Raw genomic sequence first — 14438 nt, 5'->3', positions numbered from 1 at the left:
TAAAGCACTGAAGTTTTTCTTTTTCATTCAACAATTTTGACAGAGAGAGATACAAAGAAACCCGACTGGACTCGAAAATCTTGCCTAACCACAGATAAATACAATGCCCAATGAATTTCGACAAGGCTTTACAACAGGGCCTAGAAAATACAAGAGAAAACAAATTTACATTTACCGAGTTGCGTTGGTAATAATAGTAAATATAAAGTCCAAAATGAGATATTAAAAGGTTCACCGGGCTTCGTATAGTGGAAGAAAGCTGCTGTGTATGTATTTTGGTAATCCCTACGTGGTGTATCTAATTAAGTCAACTAAAAAAATAAAACATCTACAAGTTCAGATTAGATGACCTGGTCATTTAGTTGGGTGTCAAGCATGGAGAATCGGGATCGACCTTGATCACCTTTGTGTTGTATGACCCACACAACCCACATTTGTGGTAGAGCCAGTGGAATCGTGCCTTGTCCTTAGCATCGCAGTCGTTGCACAGTATGTCCTGCGAAACAACAATATATTTTTAATTTGGTTATTGAGAGTCTATGAAAAATATAGGATATCATATGATTGGTACCTGACAACGGTCCCTGTATTCTTCCGGGAGTTCTTCCGATGCCATTAGAGCATCGAACATGCCAAAGTAAACCTGCAAAAACGTATCAAGGGAACAATGTATTTAATATTATGGTCGATATGTATAAACATTCAATGAAGAAGAAGAAGAAGAAGAAGAAGAAAAGTGAAGCCAAATAGTAATGAGCCTACCGACATATCTCCCATGGATTTGCTGCAGATTGGGCAGATGTAGTGACTGCAAGTATATACCTGGGACGTGATTGAATTCATTAATTCGCCAAGCTTCATATTGAACAGTTATTCTGACAGAAATGAGAAGTGGGAAAAAAAGCAAGGAGAGTAGAGAGCGAGAGAACCAACCCGAAAGCAATCTGAATGCATGTAATGACCACAAGGAAGAACTTTGACCGTCAAGCTTGATGTGAACAAGTCGTAGCAGCATATGGGACAGTTGATTTCTAGACCTTTCTCGCGGCACTTATGGTCTTGGCTTTTTATACCCAAACAACAATTGCAATTCATGCAATGAAAGAAGTCGGTGCCGAGTCCCTTCCCTACTCGACATAAGTTGCAGAAAGGGCAGTGATAAACGGCCCTGATCACAGGAAAAAAGTATGTTTATGAAGACTTTGAACAAGTGACTGTCCTCACAACAGGTTAATCAGCAACAGAGCCGTGTATCTAACTGTGTCAAAAACACTCTGCTGAATAGTTGCCCAGAGAGAGAGATGTAAGGCATTTCAAGCAAAAACATTTTCATAAAACGAAAGCCGTTCCGTATGCGATCCCAAACCGGACTGGATTTAAACTGTTTGGTAAATATGGGAGAGAAAACTGGGCCGGACAAAGCAATTTCAGACCGGTTCGGCCCAGTTTGATTTTGGTTTAGACCCTTTTTATATAAATTTAAATAACAAGATGAAAAGACTACAAAATTTAGTCACCCTAACAATTGACAATTAATAAAAATTCAGTCACATACACACACACACACACACACACACACACAAAAGAAAGAAGAAGAAAAAAGTATTAATGATTTGAAAAACCAGTCCGCATTGGAGCTGACCGGTTTATGGCTAAACCGTTTTGAAGCAGTGGTCTATTCCAACTTACGGTTGAGCAACTTCTAAGGAGACTTTCCAGAGAAAACAAAATATGCAGTTCTTCCTTTTATTTATTTATTTATGAGTGAGTGGGAAGAAAATGCATTACTTGTCATCGTCAAAAAACTTGCAAATGCTGCAATAGTACTTTGCCATTGAAAATTCCCCGCAGGACGGTGTTCTGCAGACTGGCCCAACTGGCTGTATCTGCAAACACTGCATGCACATCATTTCTGTTGTAGCCTTTCTGCAAATTGAAAAAAAAAATTATTGAAAAGAGCATTCATTCAGCAGCAACCATATAATGTTAATACTGATATAACATGAAAAGAAAAAGAAAAAAAACTGTATGGAAGCCAAGTTACCGATCCATTGAGTGTTCACTGACTTTGTCGTGGCAAAACCTGCACGGAAATAACTTGCCACAACAAGCGGCTCGCAGTTTACAGTTTCTCTTGTAATGTTCACACCCAAAAACCTTTTTCTCCGAATCACGAAATGAGGCAGAGCATTCGGGTAACTCTTCACCCTTTGAGCCGCCGGCAGCATTGGGAGACGAATGCTGCTGAGATGCTATATAGCGACTATTTAAAAAATAATATATATGTATATGCATACATATATAAACGGGTAATACGTCAGAATATGAGAACTGACATAAAATGTAGAGTTTAGCGCATGAACATATATACCTTGTCATCAGGTTCTTAAGAAGGTACGCCTTTCTTCTAGGATCCAGAGTTAAATCCCCAGACAATTTTTTTATTTCTGATTGAATTTCGCTTTCGTTCATCCTAAAAATTTCTTTCCATCCTGGTTTAAAAGTGGCATCACTGCAGTCCATGATTTCCGAGACACTAGCTCCTAACATTTGAAGCAGAGAAGTTCATACAAAACATTGTGTTAGTACCATGGATAATTAAGAACACAATTAAATACTTTTATTGATAATACACTTGATCATTGGACTAAATCAGCTTACAATTCAAGAAATAGGTCAGTCAATAGCTCCATCTACACTTACTCTACTTCTAAAATAACAAAACTAATTATCAGACTCTCTCATGAATCCTAATGATCTGTAACTAAACTAATTATCACACTCTCTCATGAATCCTAGTGATCTGTTTATATATATAGATATAGAGTTAAAAATTAATGAACAATAAGTGAATTCAAACCTGATAAAGAATTTTCTGAAGCTGCAATGTGAGAAGAGGCAGGCATTTCACCCCACCATTCATCAAGCCACTCATTGAACATGGTGTTTTTTGCAACCTGTTTCCATGTGTCCATCATTTTATTTTGCTCCTCCTGAGTAAGAGCAGATGTAACCCAAGGCAACATTGATTGAAGAACCTCGGCGCCCGTTGTACCAATTATCTGGCCTACAATCTTATCTTGCTCTCCCACTGAAAAATGTTCATCAAATAACGGCCACAACTCGCGTTCTTCCCTGAAAACATGTTGGTCTAGTGTCACTCTAATGGATTTACACATGCCTTGAAGCTTCGTGGCAAGCTCGTTATACTTTCTTAAGGCATCATCGTCATCAACAGACACAGGACTGCTGTTCATGCATTCGCTCAGGTGTCTAAGCTCGGTAAGAGCGGAAGAAATATCCTCAAACAACTTCTCTTCCTGCTTGTGGTCAAGCGTATACGAGTGGCTAACATTATGGAGAGTCTCTTTAGCTTCTAGTGCAGGAAAAACAATGTCATCCTCTGCATTGCTATGGGCTTTATACAGACCCCATAGCAAACGAAATCTGCCCGTGAACTGACGAAGGAAAGAGTCGTCACAATCACTGAGCTTTCCTGATTCAACATCCAGGTACTCCAAGTCCTTGCAGATAGCTTTATGAAATTGAAATATGTTATCAATAGGCCGTGTGGCACATCCATTCTCGTTGGAGCTTATATCAGTTCCCCAACTGAAAAGACTAGAATTTAAGGAAGGAGGAGAAGGGCCAAAAGACGATGAACGCAAAGATTTTGCAGCAGCAAGAGAATTCACTCCCAAATTATGTCCATCCATCCCTAGCCCCGGAACATTGCACAGCTGGTTCGTGCAAGATGATTCGGGGGAATTTTCAGTCTCTGCTGAACGACAAGGAACACTATCTTTCAATGTCGAGAAGTTTCTGCGCTTGATTGACCTTTGATCGTTATCCTCCAGATCTGATGTGGGAGGTAGAAGAGAGCATGCATTCTCGGTTTCCTTCAGCCTGCTTGTGGAACAGCTGTTTACACGTGATAAACAAACACTTGTCGGATGTCCTTTGCATGCCCAACCAGAGAAAAGAGTGAGCAAAGCAGAATCTGAGGATGGAGCTGCATTTTCGATATAACTCGACATGTCAGAAACTGGAAGGCTATACAAAAAGCACGCTGAAAGCGAAGCACCAACATTACCTGCCATGCTCATATTTTGAAGGAAGGAAGTTGCTTCTTGTTCAGTAAGAAATCCCACAAACCAAGGCAAAACACACTCGATTAATCTCAGGGGCATCAAACATAAACTTCGATACAGAAGTTGCCTCTGTTTTTCAGGGCTAAAGTGCTCTCGAGCAAGTGGAAGTACCTGTAAGTGCAATTTTGTCAGGGACTAGTTTATTTTCGTAGCATAGGTGACCAGCAACAACACAGCCGGAAATAATTTAAACGTTGAAAATAAGAGTAGAAATGACAACTTAATTCACTAACAAACTAGAACAATGATATTAAATCTCTCTTTCAGGAAGATCTCAAAAATTCAACATCTACTCAACACTAAACATCTTTATCCTGGAAACATATACAGTAGTTTTAAGCAATCTTGTTCGGCTTTCGCAATTTTAAACCTTCCTTGTAAAAGCCTTGTAGTCCTGGATGCATATCCATACCATTGAGACCAAGTTCTTGATAATAGGGTGATGCCACTTGACCCCTACTCTCAAATTTTAATGTGCCTACGATGATCATACTAAAACATGTCTCATTCTTCATGTAGAATTGGTTTAAACGTGTGCATTCAGATAATGGTCACTAGGTTCATTTTTGTTTCTATAAATGAAGGAATCGGTCAGATTAGGTCTTTTATTATAGCATTTACTTGGTCAAAGATTTGATATTATCCTGTAGATAATTAGTTTCCTTAGTTTCCTGATTTTTGCATATATTTAGGAGTTAATATCGTATATCTCTTTGTAACCATACGTACCATGTAACCTCTATTTAAGGGGCTTTCTCATAAGAAATAAAATCATCCGATTATTTCCATAAGCTTTCATGGTATCAGAGCATACTCCTTATGGAAAAATCGGTCAACCCTAAAACACAAAATACCTCTCCCTCTATTACCCAAATCAGCAATATGGAAACATCCCATTCATCAGCCGTCCATTCGTCTATGCTCATAACCGGGCATAGACTTACCGGGCATAATTATCTAGAGTGGGCTCAATCCGTCAAGCTTGCGATTGATGGGAGAGGAAAGCTCGGCCTCTTGACAGGTGAAACCAAGCAGCCGAAGGAAGGAGACGATGGATACACCACCTGGAGGTCGGAGAACTCACTGGTCATGGCATGGCTTCTCAACTCGACGGAAGCCTCAATTGCCAAGCCACACATGTTCTTGAAGACGGCCAAAGAAGTTTGGGACTCAATCAGAGAGACGTACTCTGATCGTGAGAATGCTTCGCAGGTCTTCGAGCTAAAGACAAAGCTGTGGAAATCCAGGCAGGCTGACCGAGATGTGACGACCTACTACAACGAGATGGTGGCGCTGTGGCAGGAGCTGGACCAATACAATGATGACACATGGGAGAGTAAAGCAGATTGCGCTCGGCAAAAAAAGCGTGAGGAAAATGACCGGGTTTATGTCTTTTTAGCAGGTGTGAATCGTGATCTTGATGAGGTGAAGGGAAGAATTCTTGGTAGAAGACCGCTGCCCTCTATCCGATAAGTCTTCTCTGAAATCCGAATCGAAGAAAATCGAAGAAAGATCATGCGTGGCACTGAAGGAACTGGTGATCAGATCCCGGAGACATCTGCTTTGTTTACACACGGAAATGAGGAGAAGAAGAAACCGTGGTGTGAACACTGCAAGAAGCCTTGGCATACAAAAGAGACCTGCTGGAAGATCCATGGCAAGCCAGCGGGATACAAGACGAAGAGAGAGAGCTCTTCAAGCTAATATGGCCGATACTTCTCAAGAGCAGTCAGCCAACTCCGAGCAGCCACCATTCACTAAGGCTCAGATAGATCAGATCCTAAAGATGCTACAAACCACACAAAAAGTCTCTAACTCTGATATTCCCTCGTGTTCCTTCGCAGGTCCTCTGTCCTCTTATTTTTGCTCTAAAGAAAATTATGTTTGGGTTATAGACTCGGGTGCCACAGATCATATGACCTCAAATTCAAGCCTTTTTTTGTCATATAAACCTTGTGCGGGAAATAGGAAAGTAAAAATTGCAAATGGTTCTCTTTCACCAATTGCAGGGATAGGAAAAATAAAAATATCTGATTCCATCTCTTTATCACAAGTCCTTCATGTTCCCAACCTAGCTTGCAATCTTGTCTCAGTGAGCAAAATTACCAAATAGCTTAATTGTTGTGCCTACTTCTTACCTGATTCTTGCGTTTTTCAGGAACTAACAACGGGGAGGATGATTGGCAATGCTGAGGAGCATGATGGACTCTATTTCTTAGAAGATGGATCAGCCACGAATAAAATAGGTCAAAAGGCTTCTTGTCTTCAAATTTTTTCTTTCCCGGATAATAAAGAAGTGTATTTACAACACTTTAGACTAGGACATCCTAGTTTTTCTTATTTAAAAAGGCTGTATCCCAATCTTTTTATAAATAAAGACCTTTCTTCGTTTCATTGCGAAATTTGTGCTTTAGCTAAACATCATAAAAGTAATTATCCTAGTCGGATTTATACTCCTACGTCTCCATTTACACTAATTCATAGTGATATCTGGGGACCATCTAGAGTATCTACATCAAATGAGAAGAGGTGGTTTATGACTATAATTGATGACCATACCAGAATTAGTTGGGTTTACTTGCTAAAAGAAAAAAGTGAGGTTGAAACCATTTTTAAATTTTTTTTCAACATGGTTCAAACTCAATACAATGCACAAATTAAAATGTTGAGGAGTGATAATGGTCGAGAGTATTTTTCAAAAAGTTTACAAAAAATTTTTGTTGAAAAAGGTGTCATTCATCAAAGTTCATGTATTGATACTCCAACTCAAAATGGTATTGCGGAAAGAAAAAATAGACATCTCCTTGAAGTTACGAGAACTCTTATGTTCTCAACTAAAATTCCAAAATATCTTTGGGGAGATGCTTTACTTCATGCTACATATCTTATTAACCGCATGCCCTCTAAAGTATTGGATTTTAAAACTCTAATAGATGTTTTTCAAAAATATTTTCCTAACTCTCGAACCATTAACTCCATGCCTTTGAAAATTTTTGGATGCACTGTTTTTATTAAAAATCCTATTCGGACAGCAAGTAAACTCGATCCAAAAGGTAAAAAATGTGTTTTTCTAGGAGTTCCACCTACTCAAAAAGGATATAAATGTTTTGATCCAACTAAAAAAATGTTTATCACCATGGATGTTGTTTTTTTTTTTAAATGAAGCTTTTTATGATGGTTATCTTCAGGGGGAGAATCATAATGAAGATACAAATTTAAAGTGTCTAGAGTTAGATTTTCTAAAACCAGATGAAATGGGTGATTTTTTAAAAAATAATGAAGATGGTAAAATTAATCCTAATTATAGTATGGAACTTACTGATCAAATTAATGATCATGAAAGTCAAAGTGAACCACCTCACATTATAAATGAAGAAAGTGAATCTGGTGAAATAAAAAAGAGGAAGATTTTAAGTCCTTTTGACAAATTTTATACGAAGAGGAACCGGAATCAAGAAATAGAGGCTGTCATCGCTCCTACAGTAGATCATGAATCCGAGCCGGAAGTGGTTAATGAAAAAGGTAAAGAAATCCTAGAAAGTGATCTCCCTATAGCTCTAAGAAAAGAAAAAAGGTCTTGTACTATGACTCCTCTATATCCTATGTCTTCCTATGTCTCTAACACTCGTCTATCTGCGTCCTTCAATACCTTCACCACAAATGTGTCTTCTCGTCATTCCTAAAAGTATACAGGAAGCTCTATCTGAACCCAAATGGAAAGTGGCTGTTATGGAGGAGATGAATGCACTTGAGAAGAATCAAACATGGAGGCTTGAAGAGTTGCCTCGTGGGAAACCGGTTGTTGGCTGCCGATGGGTATTTACACCCAAGTTCAATGCCGATGGGAGTTTAGAAAGGTACAAAGCGAGACTGGTTGCAAAAGGGTATACTCAAACCTACGGCATTGACTACATGGAGACATTTGCCCCAGTTGCAAAGCTGAATACAATAAGAATCTTGCTCTCCATTGCCGCTAATATGGACTGGTCTCTTAGACAGCTAGATGTAAAAAACGCTTTCCTCAATGGGAAGCTAGAAGAAGAAGTCTATATGAGTCCACCTCCGGGATTTGAAGATGAGTTCGGATCCAAAGTATGCAAATTGGAGAAAGCCTTATACGGGCTGAAGCAATCTCCGAGGGCCTGGTTTGACAGATTTACTCAATTCGTGAAACGACAAGGATACAAGCAATCTCAATCGGATCATACCCTCTTCATAAAACACTCAAATGACGGTAAAGTGTCAATTCTGATTGTTTATGTGGACGATATAATTCTCACAGGGAATGATTTGATCGAGATGGAGGCTTTGAAAAGGAAACTTGCTACAGAATTTGAAGTAAAAGACTTGGGAGAGATGCGATACTTTCTGGGAATGGAAGTTGCTCGGTCAAAGAAGGGAATCTCAGTTTCGCAGCGCAAGTACATCCTCGACCTACTTCAAGATACTGGAATGAGTGCGTGCAAGCCTGCAGATACACCAATAGATCCGAACTTGAAGCTGGGAAATATCAAGGAAGGGGTTCCGGTCAACACACAGCAATATCAACGTCTGGTAGGCAGGCTAATCTACTTATCACACACGAGGCCAGATATCGCCTTCGCGGTAAGTATGATAAGCCAGTTCGTGCACTGTCCATTTGAGGAACATCTTGAAGCGGCCAACAGAATACTACGCTACCTAAAGAGCTGCCCGGGAAAGGTCTCCTATTCAGAAAAGGAGAAGACAGGGGAATTGAAGCCTTCACCGATGCCGACTATGCAGGGTCGGATGTGGATCGAAGATCTACTTCCGGGTATTGTACGCATGTCTGGGGCAACTTAGTAACATGGAGAAGCAAAAAGCAGAGTGTGGTGGCAAGGAGTAGTGCTGAGGCCGAATACCGATCAATGGCTAATGGAGTGTGTGAGTTGCTGTGGATAAGAAAAGTCCTTGAAGAATTGAAGCTAAAGATCAAATTGCCAATGAAGTTATTCTGTGACAACAAAGCTGCAATAAGTATTGCTCACAATCCGGTTCAACATGATCGGACGAAGCATATTGAAGTGGATCGGCATTTTATAAAGGAAAAACTGGACGCAGGCGTCATTTGTATCCCATTTGTAGGAACAACCGAGCAAACTGTGGATGTTCTCACAAAAGGACTGTTTCGACCAATGTTTGAAAAGATGATTTCCAAGTTAGGCATGTATGATATATACTTGCCAACTTGAGGGGGAGTGAAGGAATCGGTCAGATTAGGTTTTTTATTATAGCATTTACTTGGTCAAAGATTTGATATTATCCTGTAGATAATTAGTTTCCTTAGTTTCCTGATTTTTGCATATATTTAGGAGTTAATATCATATATCTCTTTGTAACCATACGTACCATGTAACCTCTATTTAAGGGGCTTTCTCATAAGAAATAAAATCATCCGATTATTTCCATAAGCTTTCAATAAATTATAATATTTCTATATACAAATAAAAAACAAATATGTAACATGCTAAGTTGCTGCTCCTGCATGAAAAGCAACATACATAAATTACTCACATCTGCGGTCACTTTGGACGCTAAAGAAAGGACGGACCATACAAGGTAAGCTAAACTCAGTGTCATATTCAAGTTAAATTGTTTGTCCAAAAAATAATTTGATCAAGAGAGACCTCACCTGAGCTTCCTCACTTTGAAAGTGCCTCACTACGTCACTCGTTATCTGATCAGCATGAGAAGACAAGCTCATCCAAAATTCAGAAGAAGATAAGTTGGCTTCTGCATTTTGTATTCCGTCTAGTAGGCATCTAAGCTTTTCAAATTGAATTTCTTCTTCAGCATGCTCGTGGACAAACGATATTTCAGCATCTACAGCTGGAAATATAACTTCATCTTCAGCAACACTACAATCAAAATAAAAGTAGTTTTCACAAGTTTTAGGCAATCATCGTCAACAAATAAACACATATTCTCTACTTTCTTTGATGGTGTAAAAATATAACCAAGAGAAAGCTAGTCAAAATAAAAGTAGTTTTGCATTAGCCATGTAAGAACCTTTTAACAAGAAGTTCAAGAACCTCCGAGTTATATGAAACAAGCTTTTAAAAACACGGAAAAAAATGTTTACAAAAACTTCAACGTCGTTAAAAAATGCTTTGAGGAAAGGTTATGTTTGATTTCCTATTTTTCGATATGATTTAGAAAGAAGTATTCTTTCATGGAATTAGGATAAGAAGTCAACTGAGAAACATGACTGAAACTGCACCTGTGAAAGATGCAAACTTCTGCAATAAAATGCACTCTCTTATTGAATACAGACAAATCAGAATCTACAGAGAGTTGTATATTCCCTGCGGCCTTGGCTATATCCTTCAACTCTCTCTCTATAGCACTATGCCAAAGTAATATTTCATCAATTGGACTTATAACAATTGAAGGACTTGGGTCACAATTCTGCTCCATATGTTTCCTTTTACCAATCTCGGAGGATGAACATGCATAGAGTCCCTTTTTCATCTGACTGACGGAGGCATTAGACCTGGAATCCTTGCATTGGTCTTTATAACCGCCTATGCAAGTCTTACGTGCATTGCAAGATTTACCCCCTCGCATCCAGGAAAAGATAACCTGTGTAGCAGAAACATATATGTAAATATCAGCCTGTTTCTGTTGAAAAATCTATACACAAAATAAAAATGGTGTCCAAAGCCGGCTTACCTGTTGCAGTAGCTTCTCATTGGGTACTACCTTGGCTAAGCACTTTAACATATCCTGATGTTCATCAGATGATAAGGACAATGAAAGCCATGGAAGAAATTCTGCCATCATATTGACAGGAATACTGCACAAGAACTGCCAAACCAAGGAAGCCTGCTCCTCAAACGAAAAATTTTCGACGAGCAGTGGTAGGACCTACCAAATCCAATTACAAGCTGTTATGCTAATTCAAAGTATATTAGCAATTTTCAGTAAACAGACTATCGTTAATGATGTTAAGAAAAAAATGTATGAATTTGAAGACCAGCTCCTGTGAATGATAGTCATAAGCATAAGAGGCTTGGCAAGTGTGATAGATACTATGAAACAATGAGGCATTAAAATCCACCAAACAATTATTTTCTCTCTTTTTTGTTTTTATTTTTTGTCCATCTGCCGAACCCTACAATCTTTAGGAGTAAACTCAATTACATTAGTGGGTATGAACCAGACGGCAGCGAACCATGGGTTAGACCACTTCAACTAAGCCTCATGTGTTAACAAATTATTTTCTGGCAGTCATGGAAAATTGTTCTAGAATGACCAGTTTTCACTAAACTAGCCTTGTCGGATTCCAGATCACTCCTCAGTCGTCATAGCACTAGTGAAGCAATATACCCTTAAATCTCGCAGAAGTTTCCATAGCATATTATCAACAAGTCCTGGGCTATTACTTTGAAGATGATAGGAGATGATGATTGTAAACTCAAACTTACACATACTAATATAAATTAGAACGCTACCTGTGTCTCTTCCTTATACAAGTGCTGGCTGATCGATGTCTGTAGTGCTCCAGTACATGAGGCTAGTTCTCTCCAATAGCCTTCTTCAGTTTCCACATCAGAATTCAATAGCTCAAATAGATGATCAAAAATTAAACCTTCTCCCTTGTGTTCAAGAGAGTACGTTCCAGCAACATTTTTCACACGTTTATCCAGAGCTGCAAAGATGACCTGCAATTTTAAACCACATTAAAATACACATGCGACGCGTATTTGACATAAAAAGCAAGACGATAAGAACGTGTATATGAGGGATTCTTCTACAGAGCATATGAACGGAAATAGAAAAACATTGGCACAGAAAAAACACATATAGCTCAAGACTTTCGTTCTGCAGCAAATGCTCTCTACAATTCTCAACATGCAACCAATCTGCTGAAACGAAGTAGCTATAAGCTAGCGAATAACTGTAAGTAGAAGAGAATGTGTGTTGAGCTATAAACCCTTAATCTCATCAAAATTCAATGTCTCAAATTTGTCAAAAAAAAGAAGAACAGAACCGCAATCCAATTGAAAATCAGTGCAAAACAATTAAAAGTCCAAATCCGTGAAAGCTCATAAGAATTCGGAAGAACAGTATCACTACCTCATCCTCGGCATTGCAATGGTGCTTGTAGATGGCGCGAAGAAATCGGTAGCGCTCGAGCAACGGCTTGGCATCGTCTTCGTCGTCGTCGGCTCCGGCGCGGTCAGTGGCGAGCGCCACGGCGGCGCGATGGAGGCCGTCGAGCTCGGCGCGAATGGCTTTGTGGAACAGAAGGAAAATCAAGATCGGCGATTCCAGAGACGACGAATCAGAATCGCGCGAATGCGACGTCGAAGCTTCGAGCGGGCTCACCGAGCCCGCCATTACAGCGACGCCTCCGACCGGCAATGGAGTCTCCATCACTAGACAGGAAATCGAGAAATCCGTGGTTTCGAACCCTAAATCGCCATTTCCATCAGCTTTCGAGAGATCGGCGCTGTTTGTTTTATTGAGGCAAAATCCTTGCCTCTTTACTGTTACAGTATTGAGTCTGGTGGACTTGCCAGGGAAACAGAAAAATAAAGCGGGCAAAAGAAGGCACAATAAATAAAGAAAATATGAATACGTATATGCTTATTATTATTATAGATAAAATAGGAGACATCTTGTAGTTGGCCACGTGTCAGTCAAACGCCATGGTGCACCAAACTTCCAGCTATGAATTTTCTCTATTTTTATATTCTCTTGCTTTCGTGTTCATGATCATTTTGAATGATAAAATAAACGGCCGTGTAGGAAAATAATGTTAATAATCAAAGGTAGACTTGAACAACATTATAGGTATTTTCTATAATTGTGCAATATTGTTTGTTTTTTAATGTCTCGTACTGCTTTAATGTATGTGGATTTGTGCACTTAAGTCGAATAGCAGAATAGTATATAATGAAGAATCTTACCTAACATTTTCACAACAAAATTTTGCTTTAATTTTTTAAGCTAATCAAGTGTATTAAGACTTAAGAGAAGATGCAATAAAGAATCAAGCAATGTTTGGTCGGGTCTTTCTTCAATACATTTCTTTTATCATTGTCTTTTAGAACACATAAACTACATACTCTAATGTTGCCTCTCTTCCACCGTTTGATCAAGTCAGCACCGAGTTCACTTTTCTACTTGTGGAAACAACACTAGCGGCAAGAAACCAAACGATTTGAGTGAGAAGTGAGAACCATCAAACCCATCCTATAAAAAGCGCGCATGAGCTTCTTTATGTGTTTTATTACACTTTTGACATCTTAAAAATATGATATGAACTAAGTTATCAAAGAGGACCTTGATAAGGATAAGTTTGCATCCTTTTAGAGAGAGAGGGCTTCTCATCCTCACATCTAATCTCTTAGACACTCTTAACCGTTATTGGATCCCAAGAGTCACGTCTTCGGGTGTTACCATGAGCCGTCATAACCTGTATTTTTATGATCCCTCATCGCGAGTCATGCATCTAGGTTTCGAGATTTTTTTTTTTTTAACCATGGGCAGTACCATGAAAATTTTATTAATAGGCATAATTTATGACGGAGGAAAACCGTGATCACAAACAATAGAACTGAAAATAATACAAATAAATAAAAGAAAACACCAAACTAAAATAAAAGAAAAAAAAATAAGAAAGCAAGAAAGAAAGATTACACAAAACTTTTGTGATATCTAATTCCCTTGATATATTTTACAATAAATTTTGAATACTATATGGCAAATTTGAGAAACTAAGCCGAGATTAGACACCTCTTTGGGCTGAAATTTTGAGGTCGGACAATCATTGGACCGAGTATATTGATGTTAGAAATGACACTTAAGCTTTAGACAAATATTTGACACGGAATTAAAAAAAAAATTTCTCAAAGTCTATATGTAAAGCAATAAATAAATAATGTATCAACCTTTTGTAGCATGCTTGAACATTGTAGAAGTCTTACAAAATATGAGCACACCCTCCTCTCTGTTTTGAATATAGATGTGCATGAGCAACAACAAAAAGAATCTACAAAAGGTTTGTGTGTCGGCACAAGTTAATTACGTGATTAGAAATCATTTTTCTTAGTCAAATTGGTACTTGAAATCATCGGCCAACTCAATAGAAGGGTTGTGGTTGTGTGTCTATGAAAATAGCGTTTCAATTTTGAATGTGAAATTTGTGTATTATGGCCGAGATACCTTCTTTATATATAGGCTCATCGGGCCGGGTAGATGTGTCCATTGATCTATAAAATACGAAGTCAACTAGAGACACCTCATCATGGCTGAAAA

At 38.7% G+C, this 14438-nt stretch overlaps 1 protein-coding gene across 1 annotated transcript; it reads right to left on the bottom strand.

Annotated features, from left to right (window-relative positions):
- Positions 1-12761, bottom strand: LOC149401911 (zinc finger protein BRUTUS-like). Its single transcript, XM_089609149.1, has 14 exons — positions 12252-12761; positions 11627-11836; positions 10845-11039; positions 10393-10754; positions 9805-10030; positions 4094-4262; positions 2861-4012; positions 2372-2543; positions 2045-2263; positions 1789-1926; positions 934-1168; positions 763-822; positions 572-643; positions 1-496 (listed from the first exon to the last, which is right to left on the bottom strand). The coding sequence occupies exons 1-14, from the start codon at positions 12549-12551 to the stop codon at positions 359-361; spliced, it is 3648 nt and encodes a 1215-aa protein (XP_089465275.1). The 5' UTR covers positions 12552-12761; the 3' UTR covers positions 1-358.
- Between the last annotated feature and the right edge of the window lie 1677 nt (positions 12762-14438).

This window comes from Urtica dioica, chromosome 3, assembly GCF_054948205.1.
Source record: "Urtica dioica subsp. dioica isolate 48M chromosome 3, U.dioica_male_clone48M_v1_H2, whole genome shotgun sequence".
NCBI lineage: Eukaryota > Viridiplantae > Streptophyta > Magnoliopsida > Rosales > Urticaceae > Urtica > Urtica dioica.
The sequence above is the reverse complement of the archived record's forward strand: the minus strand, read 5'-3'. Positions and strand labels throughout refer to the sequence as shown.

Coding starts and splice junctions, on each gene's coding strand:
- LOC149401911 (XM_089609149.1), bottom strand. CDS start 12,551: ATGGAGACTCCATTGCCGGTCGGAGGCGTCGCTGTAATGGCGGGCTCG. Junction 4,013..4,093: donor TCAAAATATGAGCATGGCAG/GTAATGTTGGTG, acceptor TCGAAAATGCAG/CTCCATCCTCAGATTCTGCT. Junction 1,927..2,044: donor AGTGAACACTCAATGGATCG/GTAACTTGGCTT, acceptor TTCAATTTGCAG/AAAGGCTACAACAGAAATGA.